The sequence below is a fragment of the Rhea americana genome, unplaced genomic scaffold, assembly GCF_003343005.1.
Source record: "Rhea americana isolate MKP2758 unplaced genomic scaffold, rheAme1 scaffold_162, whole genome shotgun sequence".
NCBI classification, from domain to species: domain Eukaryota; kingdom Metazoa; phylum Chordata; class Aves; order Rheiformes; family Rheidae; genus Rhea; species Rhea americana.
The window spans coordinates 1,005,499-1,030,066 of NW_028185728.1; the positions used below are offsets into that span (position 1 = coordinate 1,005,499).

The window sequence follows — 24,568 nt, forward strand, 5'->3', positions numbered from 1 at the left end:
TGCTTATGCCACCACAGTTCAGTGTCTAGTGCACAGGCATTACATCACTATGTTCTTGCTTTAAAGACTGTATTTTAAAGATAATGTGTTTTAAATAAAACTCCTTCCAGGTGCATGTTGTGAGGCCATGAAGCAAACTAATATCTCAAGTTCTTCTGGCCTCAGGAGATACTCAGCAGCAAGGAATGCTGGACGTTGCCTCTGAGGAAAAAGCTTTGGGATGAAATTCTGACCTTCTGTTGCTTGGTGAACTCCTATAGAAAGGCTGACTTCCACCCACCAAACTTGAAATCTAATTTAGATAAGGGAGATATTTTAATGGCATTATTTTTCTTCACAGGAGTCTGTAACAGACTACACTACACCTTCCTCTCATCCTAACACAGTGGCTACTAGCAGTACAAAAATGGAGGAGACTTTGGTGACGAACGTAAGTCTATTGCAGTGATCATCTTGACTTTGAAGACAAGAAAATATTTTCATGCTTTTTTCAGGCCACAAAATACTGCCTACAGCAAACAAGTCAGTAGGGTTTCCTTTATGTTAATTAGCTGTGCGTTATCCTGTAACTTGCTCTGAAGAACGGTTGATTCAGTTGGTATTTGTTCCTGAACTCTTCAGATGTTTTGTCTTTAAAAAAACCATGATGAGCTAAGGAGCATAAGAAGTGGGAAAAAATGTTTCTAGGGGCAGTTCTAAGCCAATGTAGCCATAATAAGAGAATGTACTCTGAGCAGCAGTTGGGACTTGAACTTGGTACCAATAGCAAAGGTCTGTAAGTGAGTTTGGATAAAAGCTTTTAAAAACAAAGCAATTCTGAATTATACCCTGAAGTCGCAGCAATTGCGTGTAAAGGGAGCAKCTCAGTGTTTTTTGAAAGCAGAAAAGAAGATGTCAGTAGTTCAGCTACGTTCAAGATTTGGTATTTGCAGGCCCCACARAGAATGATCCCGGCTCTGGGTGTGCGTGTGTACATGTATGTGTTGTGATGACTGAGGACCAGCTGGGTTGCGACGGGTAGCTGAGGCAAATCTGCATTGAGCTTGTTGGGATATCAGGTTGGGAACTTGCATCTTGTGCTTTTTGTTGTTTGAGCAGTGGAAATGTAATTAGCTTTCAAAGTTCAGTGACTTGTTGACGAAAGAGGAAAGAATCATACAGTAGGGTCTCAAATTTTTGTAAAAAGGTCTTGTGAATTCAAAGAAATTAAATTTCAGCTTATCATAGCATTCTTCAATGCAGTTTTGAAGCAATGTTGGTGGACCCTATTCAGCTGGTTTTCTGATGGGGTTGTGTTTTGTATTGTTGTGGTTAGTCTGGAAGACTGAATTCTTTGGTGTTAATGATCTTAATGTATGCTCCCTTGTGGCATGCTGGAATTGGATTTGCAGCACAGGATAGGGGCTCCTAGCCACACAGGTCTGTGCTGTCACCTCCTTCAAAGCTTTGATATCTGCATCTTTTGGATTAGTTTTATCTCATCTTGTGGAACTCCATTAACTTTGCACTTGAAGAGAGAGAAATGGCCAGAAGTGGCCTCTGCAGTGTTCTCTGATACATTTCATTAGAGTTTCTAGGAGATCCATCATTAGTGTTTTCTTGTGCAAAGATAGTAGTAGTGTTTAGTCAAGGTTGTTTTCCTAAGTTTTGGCACCTTTCATCTTAAGTCAAAGAGAATTGTTTAATTCAGTTGTCAGTTGGCAAATTCATTTTGGTTTTATGACTTTGAAGGATTACAACTTCCTCTTTTCAGAAACTGCATCTTGGAACTTGAGAGGTCACCAAACCCCATGTGCTGTATTGGTACAAAAGGAACCAAACTTGGCTTGAGAAGAATTTTTGTATATCAGTAAACTAAAATGATATTTTAAAGTAAATTCCAAAGTAGAAAATGGTATTTGTTTGTACAGAAGACATTGACGCTTTGGAACGTTAGTCTTCAGCCTCTTTTAAAGAGGATTTAGAAGCATCTCAGCACCTGCTGAATGGCCTTTCCCCACCAACCAAATTCTCATCTATCTTTATCAAAATCTCCCTTCCAAATGCTCAAGCCTTGAAGAAATTGTAGCTCATTTAATACCGCTTGAGCTTTGCTTTTCTGGGGCTTTTGTAGTAGACATAGAATGTGATGTGTGTTGCCTGCCTTTCAGGTGCCCCTGCCCCACACCCTTCCCCTCCCTAGGAGGGAGACTCTACAACAGAGCTCCAGCCTAACTCCAGTTTCTCCCGCTACCGTCGACCTCACCCTCAAGGTATGTACCACATCCCTCTAAGGGTCGTTTTCTTGCATGCAGGGGAAAAAGTTAATGGAGAACTTGCTGGTGAAACCTTTTTTTAGAGCCTTCCTTTGTTTCCTCTGCTGAACTGCTTTTGCATATAAACGGATGGCTGAAACAAAAGACTGTATCAGAGGATGCATTTAAATTACAAATCTCTAACCCCATGTTGCATTAACACTTGGCATCAACCAGTCTTGGCTCCCACTACTCTGAAAAAGAACCTTAGCGTTGTAGCATCGTACCATAGCGTTCATGACAAAGCATCAGTTTGACTGTTTTGATTTTTTGTTTGTTTGTTTCTGTGTGTGTGGCATAAGGTTGCTTATTTTGGTATTAAAGACTATAAAGATCTGCTTTAGTAAACCAGGCTTGAATTTCTTAGCTGTGAGTTTTTGGTGCAGTGATATGTGATTTTAAGTTGGATGACCAGAGTTCTAGATGGTAAAAGATAGGCAGAGTGTTGGTCTTTTTGAGGGGTAGTTTTATTGGCTAGTCAGAACGGACTTTGTGTTGCAAGTGTTCTGTTTCCTGTTCTCCAGCACAGAGCAAGCGTGTAGGCTATTTTGAATGGCATTTACCAGCTTTGATAGGTGTTTGGRTTGTGTGCGTTGTATAACTCACTAACATGGAGTTGGTCTCTTGGCTACTGCATCTGTAGAAGTTTTTGGTCTTTTTCAGTATCCTGGAGCTGCTTTGTGATTGTGACTGTAGGTGGTTGAATTAATAGAAACATTGCTGCTGCTTGTAGTATTAAGGGAGAATGGTGCTTGAACTCGGCTTTACTAAAGGAGACGGGGAGGAATCTGAAACCGGGGGTTTGGATGCACAACTAACAGACTTTGGAGAAGCTTGCTTGTCAATCCCGGTGAGGCTTTTGTCTCACTGGCACGGTTTGACAGTTGCTTGCTCGTGTTCGCTGTGGACTGTAGTTATTAATGAACTCTTGTTGAACCTTTGCTTTTCTTCTGTTAACACTTTTTTAAAACTGTAGACATTTGGGCCAGCAGTACGGGGAAAGGGCTGGAGAGGGACAAGCAATTTAACAAAATAACTGTTTTTTATCGCTTTCTTGTTTAACATGTTTGTTCATAATCTGACTTTCTGGTGTCTGGAAGTGTTTTTCTGGAACAGCAGTCTTTTAGTAGCTGGATATCTGATTAACACGTAACACAGGTAGGAACATTACTACAGCATGATACTCCAAAGAATGTAACACTGCTGAGTTACAGAGCAGACTGCRGTGTTCATTGGTGTATTTCATCCTGCAATTTCTTGTTCTGTGGTTTTGGTGTCAGAGATGTGATTAGTTTCTCAGCRGATGATAGATCTTGGCTATGTGATAACAAAGTATGTCAAATATCCATGTTTTGAGGCTACCTTGAAGTATTCTGATCACAATCTGAAGAGAGTGTTTGGCAACAGCTTTATCTTGATCGTGTTCTCTACTCCAGCCATTGGAACTCTGCCTCCTTTCGGCAAATACAAGGCAGCACGCTTGTTTTGACGCACACACTGAGACTATCACAACCAACAGTCTGTCCCTAACAGGAGAGCTGCTCTTTACTCTCATCCTGCTCAATGTAATCCTTGCTTTTAAAAGGTACTTCGGGAGCAACAACAAGCAAGGCACTACCTTCTCTCTCTTGGAATAAAATTTCCAGGCTGTGCCTCCAGAAGGGAATAACCTTCTCATTTCCTTTCCTCCATCCCCTGTCACAGAAAACTGTCTGTGAAAAGACTCAGAAGGATTATCAGCTGAGTTACAACCTACAACTGCTTTCACTACTCACCATCGTTCTGCCAGTGTGTAAGGTGCTCAGCTTGGAAGGCTTATTGAGACATCTGTTTTCCTTGCAGTGACTTCTCTGGAGAGCCCTTTACTAAGRCTGATGTCCTTTAAGGACTTAGCTGGCTGGTCTATTTGTAGCTARGAAGTTGAGCAAAAAAGTTGGATCAATCTTAAACTGAATTGCCTGGCCCCGTTCTATGTTYCAAAGTTCAATCTAAAATTTCTCTGTAGACACCTGAATAATTGGGAAAGGATTCTGACACCTGACTTTTTTTCTGATCACTTGATTAAACTTTGGCTTACTTTGAGGATATTTGGGTATGTGGGTATTTGTCTTTAACTTGTGCATAATAAGAACTGGACCACTAGGGCAGCTTGAAGGCCCTAGTGCATCAGCAGTGAAGAGAAGACTTGAAGAAATCTCCAACCCATGCTGTCGTCTTCCCCTAACTGGAAGAACAGCAAAATCACACCACCTTTCCCAGCTTCACTTAACTTGAGAGCTTCTTATTTCTTGATATCTGGCATGTAGGAGGTGCCACTTGGATGCTCCTAGACTAAGTTTCCTGCATCCCTTTTCCAGGTTTAAGAAATCTGAGATTTTTAAGGAGCTCTCTAAAAGCGATTACAAAGCTCTGGACTGTTACGTACCCTTCATAGCAAACTGTGCAGATATGGGATGACCTGGAATCTTGGTAGTGTTTAGGTTTGAAAGGTAAAAATCAGTATGTAGACTTTAGCTTCTCCAGGACATACTGAAACTCAGTGAATATGGTTGAAGCTTCTGTACCTTCTCCATTCAGTCATTCATAGGTACTTCACTTTCTTTTAAACCCAGAGCAGTGCAAAATTGTTACATGCCTTATGAGAAGCCGGTGGAGCTTGTAGTCTTAGTGATAGTCCACTTTAAGCAAAGTCTTTTCCAGCACATTGATGATAAATCTGTTTGCTGTATCTACAAGAACTGGACCCAATTCAGAGCAAAATGTTGTGGAGGGGAAAGTGAGCATGAGTGCATGATTTCTAGGGAGGGTGGTCTTGAAAAGGGAAATACCTTGATGTTTTATCTCAAACTGATTTAATCTGTAACTAAGTCGCACGCTTCCCCTTCTCCTTTCTTCTCTTGAGGAGTACAGAGCTTTAGCTGTTTTCTACTAAAGCAAAAACATTTATTGATTTTGTTGCCCTACTTTGTGTATTGCTTTGCCTTTTTTTTTTTTTTTCCAATTCTGAAGCATCAAGAACAAATAACCTGCTTTCATCTGTCCAGACTGGGCTCAACTTGCATAAAGTGGTGTTTTACAATGCACCTTACAGAGACTACAAGTTCCAGTTAGGGCACTCTAGATCCTGGTAACTAGGTCAGATTTCTTGGTAAAAATGTACTTGCCTSTCTACAAATAATTAAAGGTAGTATCTGGCCTTTAGAAATTTACATCAGCCCAAGGAAAGATTTCCCCTTACAGCATCCAACTCTGTTAGCAAAACTTTTCCGTTGGAAGTGGGGATAGCTGAGGGTTGTAGAGAAATCTGTATATCATGTTTGAGCCCTTAAATTAGGAAGTGTAGTRTGAATATTAATATTTTCCTTTTCAGTAGCCCCTCAACAGTGTCTCAGTTCAAAGGCCTGGCATTACAAGTCAATTATAGTGGTAATCAGATTGATACTGGCTGCAGTAAAACAATAATTCTTCCCTCTATTGGTGGAACAGAGAACTATGTATAAAAATATTGTAATTACAAGCTTTTCTTGCTGTGCAAGATTTAAAATCATTATAGAGATGGAGGCACATGGAGTGTCTTCAGCATTAATATAAAGCAGTATGCACAAGCCATATCAGCTTTTGATTGCTTCTTGAATGGCAAGTACTTTGGAAATTGAACTTGATCTACTCTGGTACTTACTGAAGTGTGCCTTAGATACTTTCTGTGGTCACTCAAACATAATAATTTACCAAGAAAGTAAGATGTTACTTCATTTAAATGACCTAACTTTGCAGTAAGGGACTTCATGGAAATAGAGGGGTTTTTACCTTTCTTTTGCCCCATGCCTTTTGCTCTCCATGTCAAACAAAACCCAGCCAAGTCAGTGTGAGCAAATTCTCTTGAGTATTGAACGTTAAGATGGTGAACTATGCACGTGTGCAATTGGAATAGATAAGAAGCTCCAACAGCAGGCTGTATGCTTTTTTTTGCATGAAGAGTTGCACGATTTTGGTGACTAAAGAGGCTGGCATGAAGCCTGAATTGCCTTTCCAACTAAAAAGAACTATTAAAATAGGAAGACTGTTTGACTAGTTGAAACTTCCTAATAGATAAGGAAATGTGTTTTCTTTTAAATAGATGGAGTCTGCCCGCAAAGCGTGGGAGAATTCACCAAACATGGGAGAGAAGAGTTCACCAGTGACCTCAGCAGCATCTCCCATTGCTGGTGGCAACAGCAGCAGCAGTAGCAGCAGCAGCACTGGCCCAAGCAGTGGTACTTACAACTCTTTCTCTAGTGCATCAATGCCTCCTATTCCCGTGGCCTCAGTTACGCCGACAACTTCGCTATCAGGTACTAGATATCAAGGTTGCTTTAGTTTCCTATTATGATGTTCTTTGGTTAAATTTTTCATGAGATCAGATTCCTTTTGGAAGTATGTTTAATGTAAAACTAACACATCTTGTGCAAGTATAAAATGTCAGATATGAACAGTATCTCCTTACATAACAAGGAGATACTTCCTCTGCTGTTTACTTGACAGTCAGATGAAAGTGATACTGAGAAGACATCTCTCTGCCTATGCTGCTTGTGTAGACTTGAAAGAGGAGGTAGCCTTCTGCTGTTGGCTACCTCATTCATTTCACCTCATCTGGCTGAATGAAGGAAAACAAGTTGACTTTAGAGAAGCTGGTGACTCTGACAGCTACTCACTTCCAGCAGATGGGTTCAAATTTCTGTCACTTTATCCAGTTAGCTGTGGTCTTATTTTCATTTGCACTCTAGGTTTGGGAGTCAGGACTTCCAACAGTTGATACTATCCAGAGCAAATGTCCAGGTGCTCCTCACAAGCAATGCAGGTTTCCACGTGGTTCTTTGCAGCAAACAAAAGATGTTATATCTCATGACATCTTCACACCTTGGCACGTTAGAATGTGTGATGAAATTCCAGCTGAAGTGCTTGACAAAGACTTTTCTTGGTATAGGCAGGTTGCACCATAAAGGGCACAACCACCATGCAATGTGTTGATTTGTTGGATAATTAACCAAAGCATCTAATTCTTTTTTTTTTTTTTTTTTTTTTAATATGTCCGTACTTCAGAACTGTTAGGGTTGCAACACTTCCTGTACTGAACTTTAGAGTTGTCTTCCCTGTCCATCTTACAGTRATGGGAAGAGCTGCAATAAGATTCCGTATCCTTTGCCAGTGGTGAATGTGCTTGCATTAGCTGTCCCAAAATTTTGACCACCAGAAGATGAAGCTTTGGAATATCTTCAGCTGCTTTATGATACATGGCTTGCTGTTTTCCTTTTAGGAGCTGGAACGTACACAACCTCTTCACTGAGTACAAAGACTACAAGCACCTCAGACCCACCCAATATATGTAAAGTGAAACCACAGCAGTTGCAGACAAGCAGCCTTGCTTCTGCTGGTCACTTTTCCCAGCTGAGCTGCATGCCATCCCTCATTGCCCAGCAACAGCAAAGTCCCCAGGTCTACGTGTCTCAGTCTGCAGCAGGTAATAGTACTTGTGGCTATGAAGCCATGTCTCTCTGTTTTCCTTAGAGTTCTGAAGCTGGAGAACTGAATGCAGTTCTGGTTTTATCTGCAGCAAAGGCAGAATGATGGAGAGTGTTTTGTAAGCTGATACTCGCTATTTCATTTTTACTGTAAATACGTGAGGTTGGACAAGAGGCAATGGGGCAGAAATTGAAGCACAGGAAGTTCCGCCTGAGCATGAGGGGGAATTTCTTCCCTGTGAGAGTGACGGAGCACTGGGACAGGTTGCCTAGAGAGGTTGTGGAGTCTCCTTCTCTGGGGATCTTCAAGGCCTGCCTGGATGCAACCCTGTCTACCATGCTCTAGGTGACCCTGCTGAGCGGGGATGTTGGACTAGATGATCTCCAGAGGTCCCTTCCAACCTTACTGATTCTATGATTCTCAGTAAGTGTGAAGATAGTACTATACTGTCAGCTGTTTGCTGAAATAAAATAAGTTTGTATTTCTTGGTGTACTATCTTTTGGATACAGAACTCTAAATTCCTCTATAAGACAAAGAATTACTTCAGTTTTTGGCTTATTTCTGAGAGAGATGCAATAGTTTATAATTGTGGCATTTTTATTTACAGAAAACCTCCATAATTTTGTTTATATTAAATGACAGTATAGCATGTTCTGGTCTATTTTGGCCAGAATCTGTTGCTTCATCTCCTCTAACATTTAAGAACTGAATGGACTGGAAATGGATATGCAAGATTGAGAGATTCTGGGAGTGAATTGGAAAAGACACCAAGGCTGATTAGGCACCTTGCTCTTCAGTTCAGTTTCATTCCGTGGTAGCAGTCAATCCGAGGAATACCAAAAGTGACTGTATCTCTAACTGTTGAGGAAAACCTGTCTAGCAGGGTGATGTCTGGCAGTCAGGTACTAACTGAATTGCTCTTTCTGAGGTACTGCAGCTCAAATCCCAGCATTCTATATGGATACAAGTCATCTRTTCAGCACTCAGCATGCACGTTTGGCACCACCTTCTTTGGCTCAACAGCAAGGCTTCCAACCAGGGCTTTCTCAGGTATTTATAAAGATTTCTTTTTTTCCCTTCTATTATATTGCCTTTAAAGCTCTACTGATGGGCCAGTAGGGACAGGGGAGGATGGGGCTAAGAAATCTGCAAAAATGGAGTTGTACCCATCCTTGCTATTTTATTCTGATGCCTGCAGGGAGTRTTTGTCTACTGTTCTATGAACAAAAGCATCTGTCATAAGAGAAAAGGTTTTCCCTCACTAATACGCTTTATGTAGAAGGACATATTCACATAAAGTATACATATGGCTGTGTTACTGAAGGCTTATTCATTTTTTCTAGTACAAATACATGAAGTTGTATGCAATCTTGTGCAGTTGTTTTGTACACAAATCTAAACAGTTAATCCAGGTCTAATTGCAGAGGAAGTGTAAAAATACACAACTAGTAAGCAACTTTCTGAACAGGAGCAGTATCAGCATCCACGTAGCCTTGGGATTTGATCTTGTTTATRTTCTTTTTATGTTACGTGTACAACAAAACCTGGTGCACGCTTGGTGCCTGTAACTTTAACAAATTTGAATAGCTGTGGCTTTTGATCTTAGTCCTTGGATAGTTAATGTTTTCTTCTTTATACAGCCTGCCTCAGTTCAGCAGATCCCCATCCCCATCTATGCACCTCTGCAAGGACAGCATCAAGCTCAGCTGAGTTTAGGAGCAGCACCAGCTGTTTCACAAGCCCAAGAGTTATTCAACTCCTCCTTACAACCATATAGGTAAGTAGCATATATGGATTTGTTTGCTTTTTGGATGGCAGAATTTACAGAAGCTGCTTCCTTACAGACCTGTGTTTTTATTCAATAACAACCTCATCTTCCTATCTTTCCTGAGATCTTTCTCTCATCTATATGCGTGTTTCGAAAGGGTCTGCTGAGATGTTTGTGTATGCTGAATGTCTGGCTAGCCTGTACATGCAGCTGTAGTTGTGAAATTAAAGCCCCAAAAGTTGTTGAGGGTAGCTAAACACAATATTTGTATCTTCAGGAACCCGGCCTTCAAAAGCTGAAAGAAAGAAAGCTGAAGGAGCTGTCTGTCTCCCCATAGTTCAGTATTTTGTGTTCATTATTTTCTACTCAAGCCAACAGTGGTTTCCGAACACTTTTAAAATCCTAGCTTGAATGGCTAGGTAAGATGTGGTGGTAGAAACTGTTTCAGATGAATAGGGGATAGCCTGGCACGTTTAAAATAAGTGCTTTTTGTTTGCTAGAAAAGATAACAGCAAGAGCATTCTCTCTCAAATTCCACTGATAGCCAGAGAGGTTGCCATTGTAAGTCTTTCCAGTGCTTCCTTACAGTTCCTACCAAAATTCATTCACAGCAGTACTAATGCTGACAAACAATTTGTGCTGGTTTCACTGGGATGTTCAAGTTTCTTTGCGAATGTAAYTACAGGCTCTTGCATGTACTGTAGGAAAACTTGCTGTTGCAGTGTAGAGTGCTGAAGCTACATAAGCAGAGACTTAGCGGAGAGGATTTAATTGGCTGTATGAGTTTCCTGAATCTCTTAGCCAACTGAAGTCAGTTCCCCCTTCTCCTGAGCACGCGAAGTGCCTCTTGTATTGGGTGGATAAGTTTCTTGAGATGAAGGGGAGTGTTCTGCATATCCAGCTTTACAGTTCACCAGATCCATGCACATTATGTAGCCGTAATGTTTTTTAYTGGTGCTACAGTAATTTGGCTGATCAACTGTTTAGAAATGTTTGAATGGGTTAACTTTGTGCTTGGCTGACTTCATATTGGAGCATACATTGCTTCTTGTTCCATAGCTGACAAATTCTGTTGCAATATGCAATCACTCTGGCATGTGGTCCAGATTAAAAAAAAATGCTTCTGGCTGATCTGATAATGAGCAAACCCAGTATTATTTAGGTTGTTCTATTTAATAAGAGTACGAATACCTTTTCATCATCTTAAAAGATGCAGAGCAGGAATAAGCCTTGAGATGTAGAGGTTATTGGTTTAAATTAATTTTTTTTTAAAAACCTGTGAAAATATTGTTTTCTACATTAAAGATAAATTGTAGTGTAACTTTTCCAGAATGTACAGGATTAACTGTTTTAAATTTAAGAATTTAATTAAAAGTAAAGTTCAGAGTTCTACCTTTTAGGAAGGCAATTTAAGAAGGTACAGATCAAATATTTTGTCAGACAAGCACATGGCCTCTATGCATCACAGATTAACAGAGCCAGAGTTATGCTTGTACACGTCAGCCAAGTATTGGATGAAAAATGTGTTTACATGAATAATGCTCTGCTCTGCTCTCTCAAAGCTCTTCAACTCAGATATTTTTTAAAACTGCTTTGATTCTTCAATCAGAAGGTGGCCATTTAACTGACTCTTAATGTAAATGTTTGGATAAATATTTTCTGGTGGACCAAAACAACTTTTTTCGTAGTACTTTGTACTGGTTTTTATTTTTGTTTTTTAACAAACTGCAACTTCTCTATGCTGCTTGTATAGTTAGCAGTCAGATATCTAGCTAAAACTGGAGGCTTTGGCATCTATTAGTGGTCTGATTTTGGAGTCAGGACATGAATTTTAAAACTACGAACTTTAGCATCCAGTGATTTAGCCATGCAAGTATTACAGGTCAGAATATGGAAATCTTTGAAGTTAATAGAGCACAGCTGTTTACCCCATGATTAAGTGGGACTACAGCCATGTAGTATTTCCACGCTGTCCTACCTGGTAGTGTAGAAACTAACTAGAAGCCTCCCTGTGTTATATTAATTCAGTTAGAACTGTGCAAAAATTATTTTAACGTGCACATCTAAATAACTTGGTGTACTTCATTATTTAAACAAAAAGCTTGGTCATTCTTCTCATAGACTTTTAGTAGCACTTGTTCTTTTGTTCTGTGCAGAGTAAGTGGGAGAATCTCATCTTTTCAGATGAAAATCTGGCCAATAGAGGCAAGAGTTCTAGCTCTCTTTAAAGAGCATAACCTGTGTTTGTAATTTTTTGTGGCTCATTGTTGGACTCTGTGCATTTTTATATGCATGCATCAATCTCTTGCAGATCCCAGCAAGCTTTTATGCAAAGTGGTTTGTCTCAGCCATCGCCAGTAGTTCTGTCTGGTACAGCCTTACACAACTTCCCAGCTGTGCAACACCAGGAGCTTGCTAAGGCACAGTCAAGCCTGGCATTTCAACAGACTTCAAATACACAACCTATTCCTATCTTATATGAACATCAACTTAGTCAAGCTTCAGGACTGGGAGGCTCTCAGCTTATTGATACACACATTCTGCAGGTAGGAAATGTTCTGAATTGCAAGACTTCGGCAATGATTTGATACAGATAATACATTAAAAAGTAATATTTGTAAGTAATAAAGTATTGCTTAGCTTAAGATAAGCACCTTGCTTGAATGTTACATGATAGTCTAGGTGGCAGGGAACTTTAGATACTTGAGACAATATTTTTTTTTTTAATTTCATACAGGTGCGTTAAGGTAATCTCTGGATTGAGGATTGTTCCCCCAGCTATTTTACAGGAATCTTGTGCATTTATCACTAGTTTGATTTCTGTTACCTTAAGTAATACTTGCTAGTGGTAGGATGTTCCTTTGAGAGCTGAAACTTCAAGTTTTCAGCTTTCTGTGCTACTTTTTTTTTTTTTTTTTTTTAACTGTACTGATTGAAATAATGTGCCATGCTGTCTCAGAACTGTTGTTGTTATTAATATAATGGTGTCTTTCTCACTTCCTAGGCCAGAGCTACACTTACCCAGGCTTCAAATCTGTATTCTGGGCAAGTTCAGCAGCCTGGCCAGAGCAATTTCTACAACACTGCACAGTCTCCCAGTGCTCTCCAGCAGGTAAACTATGGCATGGTAAATTTCCTAAATTGTATTCTTCTTAAAAGCATGTTATTGTTGTTGATGTTTTTTATAGTTTGCTGTAGGGAGATGGGACAATATTTAATTCTTGTAAAATGCAAGAATTGATTGCAAAGAAAGCTACTGTAGCAGCACTGAAAAACTAAGTTACTGAAAAATTGTCTACAAGTTCATGTCARTTGCTGTCTGGCAAACTTTTCTGAAATAATTCACTTTCTAGTGATAGGTAAAGATTTAGTCAACACAGTAGTGTTGCTAATTGGTTCAGGCATACACTGCTTTTATGGGAGCAGTGGGGTAGTGGGGAGGGAGCCAGGCAAACTCCAGATGCTTAATGCAGCCTAGTAGTAAACATCAAGTCCTGTTGAGGTAAAACCTCAGAGCTTCCATATGTGTCTGTGAGATCAAAAAGAAYCCAGTTTGCTATGTGCAAGCATTCTGGCATGTTTGCAACGTGCTTTGTAGTGGTTTCCATCTTCTGGTTCAAATTTCATGGGTGTTTTTGGTTGGATTTTTTGTTTGTTTAAATAGGTTGTTAAATGTTTAAAACAGGCTATTTTATTGTAATAGACTACTTCATAGACACGAAGAGTGATCAAGACAGGAATCTGGAAAAGAGTAAAGACTGAATTTCATGTTGAAAATCAAGCATAAACTTTTCAGGCCCCTGTAGAAGGGCTAGTTTAATGTGTTGAAGCTTGGCTGTCTCTATCATTCTATGCTTAAGAGCAGAGCCTTGGTTTAGTTTAGTCTTTCATATCTAGAGAATATCACATCATCTAGTCACCCTCAGAATGTAATTCTGCGGATTTTTGGATTGATGTTCAGACTGGGAAATGCAGGAGCTCTTGCAGATCGGGCCACTGCTATGGTATTTTCACCCCTTATCACAGCCATTCTGCAGTGTTTTCAGCGCATAGCATTCCCTGTTAGTGCAAACAAAGAACAGCCCACCAGTTCTGTTTAAGCCTAGAAATGCTGGCTGTTGGCTCTCCTAGAAAGTAGAATCTAATTTTCATCCCAAACAGTACCATTATGATGACCACAATTTTTTTTTAAGGCTATCTTACTCTATTTTTATTTCCTGAACTGAATTCAATTTATTTCTTCCAACTTAAAGTCATGTTGGATGATGTAGAGGTTAGCTAGTAGGCTACTTTGTTTTTGAAAAGCAAAGACCAAATGCTATTAGAACTGATTATACTGATTAATTGAACRGTGAATTCAGTTATCATTTGCTTGCATTTCTGTGGGCAAATGTATGAACTCATTAAGCTGTTTACCCTGAATATAGCTGTTATCATAGAGCTAGTAGAGAAAGTTAAATAATCACTCTTGTGTATATGTTGCTGGTGAGTCTGTACTCTTTTTTCTTTTCCAGGTGACTGTACCTTTACCTGGATCACAGCTTTCTTTGCCCAACTTTGGATCCACAGCCCAGCCACTTATTGCCCTGCCCCAGTCTTTACAACCACCACTACAGCACACAGCGCCACAAGCACAGGCTCAAAATCTAAGCAGACCTGCACAAGTAACCCAGCCTTTCAGAGGATTAATCCCAGCAGGAACTCAGCACAGCATGATTGCTGCAACTGGGAAGGTAACTATGCATAACTCTGTAGCACAAAAATTCACATGAGGCATTGGCTTTACATTTGTTTTATAGTGGCAGTACAGCAAGCCTTGCTGACTCCTGCATCTAAAAGCCTGTCTCATCCCTTTTAATGTCAGAGGGGAAGGTAGAAGAGCCAATGAAGATTAGTCCCTGAGTGACTAGGTTTGTTCACTTAGTGAAGGTCTAGCTGAGTTTAGTTTATGGGTAACTTGCTACTAGTTCCTTTGCACTGTGGGACATATTTAGTCTCATAATGACTAGGCAGATCAGAGTTAGTAGGCTATTTCACATAGGCAGCCATGCAGAAAATAGTACAGGAGCCATTGGTAGAGCAACAGACAAACAACGTTAGACTATCAGAGCGGGTTTCTGATTCTGGTTGTGTACATGTTTGTCACTGTCTGTGTTTCTGCTCTGATGTCAGAGTAACTGTGAAGGAATCCTCTGCTTTACTATATAGAGCTGCTGTGGTAATTGCCAGTGAGGGGATGTGTGAAGCTGACTTCCAAATGCAAGGTCTCATACCTTAAATGGAATCACAGATTTATGGGAACTTGATATTTTAGAATAATGTTCAACATGGTGTATTTGCAGCATACATTCAGAAAAGCAATGCCAGTAATACTAGTCATGAACACAATTAAGCTTTCTGTCAGGCATGGCAAGGTCTTTTCCTGGAGCAGGGAGTAATYTAGCTCAGGAAGTTGCATCTGAAGTCCTTACAACTTGTAGCCTAGATTTGAGGGTGTTCTTGGACATAAAATGGCTCTACTCTCCCGATGGCTTACAGGTGTAATAAAAATCTCTAGAGAGCTAACTTGATGCGTTGAACAGTAACGGTGACCAAAATTCTAGATTGAAGCTTATTGGTAAGCTTAGTGGAGACAGACTTAGCTACAATTTCATCCTGTCACCTACCAAAGTGTGCAGTGATCCCCATGTAGTCTGCTAGTTTAGGAAGATCTAGCTAAAAAGTTCTCACCCTTAACTTTTATAAGCCCATCTTCCAATCAGCAGCATGTTTCTTGCTACCATTGTGATTGGCAAATGGTCTTTTTGATCAGTCACCTCAAAAAGAAATCAGGAAGAGGGGTCCTGATGGTGGGGTTTTCCCTGGAGGGTGGTTTTGCTTCCCTGTGTTTAAGGATTCCATCAAGTTTCTGCTAAGGATAGTCAACTTAAAACAGCAACTTGCTTTTAACTGATTTATTGTTGCTCTTATGCTTCATGGCTGCATATGGAAAGATATTGTCTAAGTGACCTAATTTATACCGTTCCATGTGTTTTTGTCAACTGTAAATTGAACTGTTGACTGTGCTTGTAAGAGAATGTGAAAGATTCACTGCTCCATTTAGAGCCTGGAGACTGAGTGACAGCTCTAYTTTTGCTGTGCATTTTTGTTTAATTAGAGCTATCTAATTGGAAGTGCTACCTTAAAACACTGTTTTTAGGGCCAGAAACTTGGAATGAGTCATGATCTTCCTGAATAATAAAAGAGGATTCAAGTTAGAAATCCAGTACTAAACAGTACTATAACTGGAAGTAAGTGCCAGTGTAGGAAATTTATATGCAGCTGTGCATGCTGCTGGGTTGTCATCATTATAAGTAGCTGTTTGTAATCTAGCTTTCACATCTGCTTGCTTTAAGTGACCCTTATTCATTGAGAAAAATCTGAGGTAACCTAACAGTACAGGTTACCTAGTAAATGTAACTTTTYTTCACTCTGATAGAAATAATGTGCCAATTATTGGCTTTTTCAGATATCAGAAATGGACCTGAAGGCCTTTGGAAGTGGCATTGATGTTAAACCTGGAACACCACCAGTTACTGGTAGAAGTACTACTCCAACTTCCAGTCCCTTCCGGTAAGAGTCTTTTAAGCTCAAAATTCCTTGAAGTCAGATCTTGAAGATGTTGTAACTAATCAGACGTGATCAGCAAATTATTCTGAAAGGTATGAGGTGAAGAGCAATTAATGTAAATACCTTAAGCTTAATCTTAGCTCACAAGCAGTGTTCCAGTAGGTCACAGGTTCTGCTACGCTCAGCCAAAAGCATATAGCTTTGAAATAAAATGATAGTCTTTGAATTAAGTGGAATTGAACAATTCTCCTAAAAATGATCTGGGATTGTACCAGGAAAACACAAAAGTGGTGGGAAATACGTGCTTAGGGTTGAAACTGTAGACTGTTTCTTTTCCATGAAGGTAATCTTAACTATCAGTACTCAAAGCTTTACACATCAGAGCAGTAATTGTGGCAACAACTCCAGGGAACTAATATTCAGTGCATGATRTACAAGCTTCTCAAAAGTGAAATTAGTAAGTTGTTTGCAGGTTTACTTGGTTAATTAGTAAGCAAATGTTGCTGGTAAGCATAGTAGATTTCATGATGCACCCACTGGAGTGCTTGTGGGTTAAATAGTGACTGAAGGAAATTTAAAACTGGGAGTTGTTAACTGTCAGTGCGTGTTAGAAGGGCCTGAAAAGTTAGGATTCTCCAGGGTTTTTTTTGCTGCTGAATGAATGACTTGTGTTGAAGAAATGTTAAACTAAATAGGATTCATCAGAACAGACTTCAACAGTAGCAGGAGGAAAGGACTTGCTGTATGTCATACAAAACTTAAATGAAAAAGCAGGCTTTAATAATAAGACTTTGGGTTCTTTTGGCATCCGGGAGATGAAGGTGCCAGTAGGTATGCTTTCTAATTTAGTCAGAGTGCACCTGAAAGAAGCAGCAAGTGTTCTCAGAAGCAGAGGCATCAATCTTTGCAGACCTTAAAGTGACAAGTATGGAATTAGACCTAGAAAGCCTGGCAATTTTCACTGCTTTTAAGGTCTGCAGTTACTGCTCAGACCCGTTGTTGGTCAGAAAATGCCTAGAAAACGCTATGCATTTTCCAGAACTTTTATTATAATAACTTTTCTGCATGCACTGTTTTGCTTTGCTATTAACCTCAGTGCTCTGGTGGGGGCAACTTCAGTCTCCTTTACAAATTGGTTTACATCTTCATATGGATATGGTCTGTGTATTGGAAATCCATTTATTTTGGTTCCTGACATTTTTTTCACTGCTTAATACTGCTAGTCCAGAAGCCTAGGTCAGTGAATAAATCTAAGGCTGAAACCTTTGCTGTAGCTCTGATAGAGGGCTAGCAAGTCCTAGTGTGCTTTAATATTAAATTATTTGGAGGGTAAAAAAAAATAAAAAAATAAAGTCCTTTCTCAAGACATCCCAGAATACTTTGCATGAAATGGCTTATAGAGGTATTGAGCCAAACTTGCATAAATCTCATACCTTTAATAGCTTAAGTTTAGCAGGTGGAAATGAGCTGCTTTCTTTTATTACTGGAATTCTTGCATGGTCTCTGTCCTTAAGACTTGACTTTGCAGCTTAGATTACTTCATTTCACTACATCTTAAATTAGTATAGCTGTTAAATTTGCTTGTTTCCAGAATTAGCCTTTCTAGCCTTGGACGAGGAGGGAGATATAAATGCCTACTATGGTTTTGGGGTTTTTTTCTGTAAGAAATTGCTTTACATTAAGTTGTTTATAGCATTCATTTACTGCCTGTGTCTTTGTAAAATTGCATCATTTCCTACGGCATGTTCTGCAGGTCTGAAACAGGCAGGAAATGCAGGGAAGCCTTTGGAAATCTTGATGCAGGCAAAACTTACAGAAGGAAGGGAGAGTCAATTGTGTGCATCTCTAGCTTTGCTGAGCTTTCCAGGGATGTGCATTAAAATAGCAGTAGTTTGCATAACTAAACTTAGTTCRGTTGTTTGCTATTCCTGCAGTTTTATGCTGAGTAAAAGTGTATTACATGCACTCAGTGTGTAGGAACTAAGGCAAATCAAACGTTCTCAAAGGAGAAAAGTGTTTAGTTTCCTTTTTATGTGAGGGCTGTCTTATGCCCTCCCCGCAAATCATCTTTCAGACTTCATTTATTTCATAGTGATTGAACACATCTCAAAACTTACAATGGAGAAACATATTCTTAGCTAAGTAAAATGGGGGGGTAGTTTTTTGTGAATTCTGGGAAGATGCTCAAATGTATTTTGGAACACCTGAAAACAGGGCCTTGGAAGCAGCTGCACATTGCAGCTTCTGCCACGTGTTCCTGCCATGACAAGCTCAGAGCTTGACACGATGCTGCAGGCCGTGTAAAGGAGTAGGACCTAACAGCAAATGGCGGGGTGGGAGGGGGAACACACTTAAGATCAGTGTTTGTGTTATGAATGCTTTTTAGGAAAACCTTTTTTATGCAGGATTTACCCTCTAATCTCTCCATATCATAAATTTCTGGTATTCTTTTTTCTTTGTATTACTAAGTTCCAGGTTGGTTTGCCTTTGATGCCAACAATAGATTCAGAAGAATATCTGATGTTGGTTTCTCTGTAAAGAGTTTTGGGTTTTTTTTTTGTTTGTTTGTTTGGTTGGTTGGTTTTTTTTTTTTAGCTCAAAGTTGAATTTGCAGTTAAGTTTTAACTAAAGGCAGAAGCATTCCTTGAATGCAAGCAGTGTGTTGGTTCTAACTGATGGAGTTTTTCTTTCTTTAGGGCCAGTTCTACAAGTCCTAACAATCAGTCCAATAAAATGAACAGCATTGTCTACCAGAAGCAGTTTCAATCAGCAGCTGCTGCAGTGAGAATGACACAGCCGTTTCCTGCACAGTTTGCCCCCCAGGTAGGCTACAAACAAATCTTTTTCTTTATAACCTGGGTGACTTTGCAGAACCTGTGGTTCTGCATATTTGATTATGAGAAGACTAAAAAAGTGCAATCCTTAAAGAGAATGGTGTGTATAAGACCACTGGTTTCAAGAGTAAGGCCCCCCCCCCCAAAAAAAAAGGGGGGGGAAGCTCTTGTCCAGTTAACTAGTAGCACATACTTTGTGGTGTTTAATTTTGACAGTTCTGTGCACCAGAGTGAGTAATTTAACATTAGTTGGAGTGATGTAGAACAGATGGTTCTGCTGCTTTCCCCACATAGCTGTAACACACCTCATTCCTGCGTAAATAAGTCATTTGTTTGAGGAGGAGGAGAAGCTTAGTATCTCACAAGGGTCCCAGTGCATATTTTAAGTGTTTAAACATGAAGCAGATTTGTAGTCATTTGCCTGAGATGCAGTAGTTTAGCTTGGAAGAGATCTCTGAAGGTCATGCAGCCCAACCTGCTGCTCCGGGGCTGATTGCAAAGGATTTGACTTGCTGCTAGCATTCCAGGGTGGTGCTTTCCTATTATAAGTGACTGTGGTGAGGCTGTTATGGAAATATAGCCTCTATATAAAAAATGTGGGATTTAAGATTTAGAGTGACTGCAGGACTATGATTTGTTTCTTCTTTTTTGACTGCAACTAGCAGAAGCTACCTAATCTAACCTACCTAACATTAGTGACTCCTCCACTATGTTGCATGGGTCTGTTTCCTTATCACTTGCTATTTTTAAGTTTTCAGTACTGCTTATAGGCACAGCAGCACTAGAAGGCTGTTTTCTTTTTCTCATGGAGTTCAAGCATGGCCTTTCCCAAAACATAAGACTATTTTCTTGACATCAGTTTGATAGCAGAGCAGGCCATTTCACCCCACTTTAAGATAATGCCAACAAGTAATCTAGTTGGCGGTTTCCTTATTGCTAAATGTCTCTTCTTGTTGTTTTTCCCCCACTTAGATCCTCTCTCAGCCTAACCTGATCCTTTCATTGGTAAGAGCCCCATATACTAACACCTTCCCAGCGCCTGTTCAGAGGCTGCCAATAGTACTGCATAGTCAGATGCTGCCTCAGATGACCACAGGCCTTATGAGCCACCCTCGTTTACTGCATGTGGCCAGGGGTCCTTGTGGATCAGTATCTGGAGTCAGAGGCAATCAGGCCCAGGCTGTGATGAAGGCTGAACAAGACRTGAAGGTTAGTATTTGAACAGCTGTGCTGTTAACACCAGTTCAGTCTCAACAGATTGTAGGGCAAGAATGTGTTTATGAATCATGTCTTAAAATGCCTCTGCACCCAAAACCTGTAGCTGGACCCAAAAATTGATAGGGAGCTTCTTTTAAATGATCTTACGGTCAGTGGTTGTGAAGCAGTCACTCCTGTTGAAGGCAGTCTTGACAACTAGGTTTCAAGAGCCTGAATCTTCTGAGAGATGAAGCATGTGAACCTGAGTGTTAGCTGTCAGTTCACACCACCTTCCCCAAACTCTAAGCAGCAGTACGAACCCACGCGTTTGAGCCAGCCTCTCTTCTCTCTCACTCTGACAATTCACTTCCCAATAGTGTGAAGAGTCTGTGGTGGTACTCTGTTAGATTGCTGTAGCATGGTATATTCCACAGAAGAGGTAGCTACGTTTCAGTAGTCAATGTCAGTCCTGTAACTTGTTAAAGCACTTTGGGACCTTTCAGGATGAGGCAAGTTCTTCTTACCAAGGTAGCGACTGTAGTATGGGGAGTCTGTGTGGGGACACATCGTGCAGCTCATCTGCTGGTTTTCTGCAGGATAAGCTGCTTGTATGGATAAGACTGTACTAAGGAGCTCCTTCATCTATTGGCTTTTGCCATAAAGCATGTGTTGTGGTGTAAAAGTAAGATAARCACGTATGGTAACAACAGGAATTGGTTACCCCCTTAAATTCTAAACAAGTGGTCCATTTAGTTTTCTACCACCAGTTTATGCTAGCTGTAGCCCCTAGCAGGTGGTGCATAGTGTCATCCTGAATCTGTATTATCAGTCACAGTAGATGGAAACACGCAGCCCTGGTTTTCTGAATCTCCYTACAAATGTTGTTTCAAAGAATGTAAGTTATTCTGTCATGCTTGTTACTTGTAATCRAATCATCCAGCTTTTTAGCCTTAACCTCAGGGGTTGTATGACATCCACACAAAGGATTTCAGGTGTCCGTGTGACTACGGTAAACTCAGACTGTTTTTGCAGTCCTGCACATCGGAGTTTAAGAGGAGGAGGGGTTTACTGTTGCTGGTTGAATTACTTGGAGCTATTATACAGTATTGAAGCCAAGAGCTTTTGTGCCAAACTTCTGCTGTTTTTCTCCYCATTTTTTGTAAAATTGATAAAATATTTACAGAGGGGTACATGGAGGTTTAGTTTGTATGCATAACATCCTTTTTAATTTTAAAAAAAAAAAGGCATTTGCTAGCATTGGACCTGATAGTGCCGATTCCAGAAGATCGGACTTTTAAAGCAACACTTACTATTTGGCCTGAATCTGAGCAGGAAAGCCAGGTGCTTGGTCTGGAGTGCCTGGTCTGCACAGCACTTTGCTGACAAAGGAAAGGTCTGAAAAATAATGATAATATAAACATGTTACCACAAGGACTGAATCTCACAGGTGCAAGTCAAGGTTACTAGCAGGATGCAGAAGAGGGCTTTGAAGCAAGTCAGGCAGTAGTTTGTGCTTCCTGGAGTAGGAAGCACATTCTGCTTTGAATGGGGAGCAGATAAGGCTTCAGCTACATAGCGCAACCTTGAATCAGGTTCAGTTGCATTGACATTGCAGACTGAAACCTGTGACTGGAGCAACAGGGAGCAGCTTGATTGCTTTGACCAGGTTTTGCTGTTCTCATGCAACCCCCTGTGATCAAGCAGTGCAAAACCCATGGCAGCAGAAGTGCAGCCATGCTGTAGCACAGCCCTCAGGCTGGCAGTGTCAGTACAGCTGGGGTTGGGTCAGGGCTCAGCACAGCCTGCTTGCATCTCACCCTTATGTGGACTCAGTTTGAACCTACTGTGAGCAGGGTTCATATTTTGAAATTCCGTATGAAGAGTTTGCAGATGCACAAGGCATTAAAAAGATATTATGTGCAGCTTGAAACTATCCTTAATCCTCTTCTGAAGCGAAGATTATAAAGAGCGAGGGAAGCCTAGGCGTGATGTAAACTACTACTTTTGAGCCAAGTGCCCAGATGTGGTAACATCTGAGAAGCAACTGGAAACACTGCTTTTCTAGGAAAGTCTGGTCGCTGCAGTCAGCCCTTCCCCTTTTGTTTAGGAATTACTCTTGTGAAGTCACTTTTATTCCTGTGCCCTCTCTTCAGTAAATATATTTTCTCCCTTTCTTAAGGCAAAGCAGAGAGCAGAGGTACTCCAGTCCACCCAGAGATTCTTTTCTGAGCAGCAGCAGCAGAGCAAACCAATAGGCGGCAAAGCGCAGAAAGTGGATGAGAACGGGAGCAAACCCTCCGAGGCGATTGCTGACTCCTCGGGAGTCTGCCAGGACAAAACTGAGGAAAAACCTGCCCCTGCACCTGCTGCAGCAACAAAACCCGTTAGAACTGGACCAATCAAACCTCAGGCAATCAAAACCGAAGAAACAAAATCTTAGAGGCTGTGTTTCCTCGGAGGTGGGGGAAGAGGGGAGGGCGGGTGAGATAACAGCAGCATGAACCTGTAGCCCAAAGGGTAAGACAAGAGTCTACTCTTCCTGCAGGGCTCAAAACAGCGTACAGGGGCGGGGAGGCTGTCAGCCGTTACGGGTGTAAACTGATGTAAACTGTTGCGTATCCAGCTGAGCTTCTSTAGGCTCTTTGGACTTGTATTTTCTCTAACAGCATGAGAGCTGCTTTTGGTAGTGTGTGCWCATGTGTGTACGCATGCATTGGCTTACACACCTGTATGCTACCCAAATTGAAAACTGAGAAATGGCACAGCGGGGAAGAAGGTGGCTGGGGARGCATATTCCTGGCTGACAAGATGAATTCTCTTTATTCAGGCTATGGTCTTCAGCTGCTATTTATCTTTTTATAAACCCATGTGTATGAGAATATGCAGATCTGAAGACAGCACTGGGCCAGGTAATGTGTGTTTTTAGTGACTGAAGAAGCTGCTGTCATGTAATAAACAGGGGAATTCATATAGTTGGCAAAATTGCCTCTCCCACGTGACATCCAACGTAATATAACACAGTAACCTTGATGTTGTTGAATTTCCCTCTGAAGGCAGTGCTTGCTGGCTGCTGCTTCTTGGATGATAATATACTGTATTTAGATCACAATATGAAAATGCTATTTGGCCACCTGTGTTTTTTACATCCACTCCCCCCCTCAGTTGTTCACCTCTGGAGTTGAAAGGTTAAACACATCGATAGTCAAATTTGTTCTGTTCACCTCTGTCCAGCTATCTTTATATGAAGCGAGTGATCTTTAAACGGTTTCCAGCTTATGTCTGTATAGAGCAATGAGCACTTAGAACTGTGCCACTAGAATAAAAGAAACCTTATCAGATTAAAGAGAATTTTATCTAAAAGATGCATTCTTTATATCAGAGCTGCGTCGCACCACCTCCTGGCCCACAGTGTGCTGGAAAGTAGAATCAAGTCAAATAATGCCTTTTTAATTGTATCCTCTAGTATTATAGCTGTAGGACAGTACTGTATGATACTTCTGTGAATGTAAGATATCCTGTACCTGCTTATGATATGTAGTAGTGACTGTGCTATACTGGAGCTGTTTTTAATAATGTTATTCTAGAGGTTTTTTTTTTCCAGACAATGATTGAAAAGCTAATAAAAAGCACCAGGTACCACATCAGTAGCAGAATTTGCTGTTTTTTCTGAGAATTTTTTTTTTTTTTTTTTTTTTTTTTTTTTTGGAAGGAAGAGTGAGTTGAAAGTCTAATGTGTATAATTTTGTTCAAATGACTGCAGAAGCTGGAAAAGCTGTTGCTGCTATTGATGCCTAGTGAATCGCTGTTGGTTATCTTTTTATATAAATATATATATAATTTGAATTTTTGGAAACTAGCTGTGATGTCAACTTTGGAAAAAAGTATCCCACTTGTAGTGTGAGTTGGCATTGTACAGAAATTAACAGCCATATTGGTCTAGAAATGTTAAACTTAATTTTTTTTTCCATTTGTACAGGGGTAACGCACTGTATTAAATATGTAAGGTCTTATTTACATGGGTTTGATTACAGAAACTAATAAAGTATTCTCTAAATAAAGTATCCTGGTAATCTCATGATTAGCTAYGTGCTACAGGATGCAAGCAGATCACCTGAATATCACGCGCCAAATGAAAAGCATGTATTACAGCTTGGGAAAACAGACTTGTAAAGAAAAAGAGTTTATGAAGCAGCTTATTTTTGTTTGGTTTTCCTCGCACTTACTGCTCTTGATCTCGTTCTCCAGTGAGGGTCCCATGGGACATGGCTTCCATCTAGCTCTGGAAGGAGCCGGCCGGTTGCATTGCAAGACATTACCGCTTTTGTGTGGTGTTAGAGTTGTGTTTTGTTTCCTGGAGAAGATGAGC

General features: G+C 40.4%; 1 protein-coding gene across 15 annotated transcripts in view; it reads left to right on the forward strand.

Annotated features, from left to right (window-relative positions):
* The window catches only part of PRRC2C (proline rich coiled-coil 2C), a 61,091-nt gene extending 36,831 nt beyond the window's left edge, over positions 1-24,260 (forward strand). For 5 of the 15 annotated variants that reach the window (XM_085300227.1, XM_085300239.1, XM_085300231.1 and 2 more), the window contains 12 exons: positions 341-430; positions 2,151-2,252; positions 6,412-6,625; positions 7,588-7,791; positions 8,723-8,844; positions 9,435-9,571; positions 11,874-12,108; positions 12,567-12,689; positions 14,077-14,295; positions 16,071-16,174; positions 18,868-18,994; positions 22,382-24,260. In XM_085300227.1, the coding sequence (XP_085156353.1) occupies positions 341-430; positions 2,151-2,252; positions 6,412-6,625; positions 7,588-7,791; positions 8,723-8,844; positions 9,435-9,571; positions 11,874-12,108; positions 12,567-12,689; positions 14,077-14,295; positions 16,071-16,174; positions 18,868-18,994; positions 22,382-22,642 (1,938 nt within the window). In that variant the 3' untranslated portion in view covers positions 22,643-24,260. Of the gene's footprint in view, positions 1-340; positions 431-2,150; positions 2,253-6,411; positions 6,626-7,587; positions 7,792-8,722; positions 8,845-9,434; positions 9,572-11,873; positions 12,109-12,566; positions 12,690-14,076; positions 14,296-16,070; positions 16,175-18,867; positions 18,995-19,977; positions 20,215-22,381 lie in introns of all 15 variants that reach the window. The other 10 variants (XM_085300234.1, XM_085300242.1, XM_085300237.1 and 7 more) reach the window with 8 other exon arrangements.
* Positions 24,261-24,568: the final 308 nt, after the last annotated feature.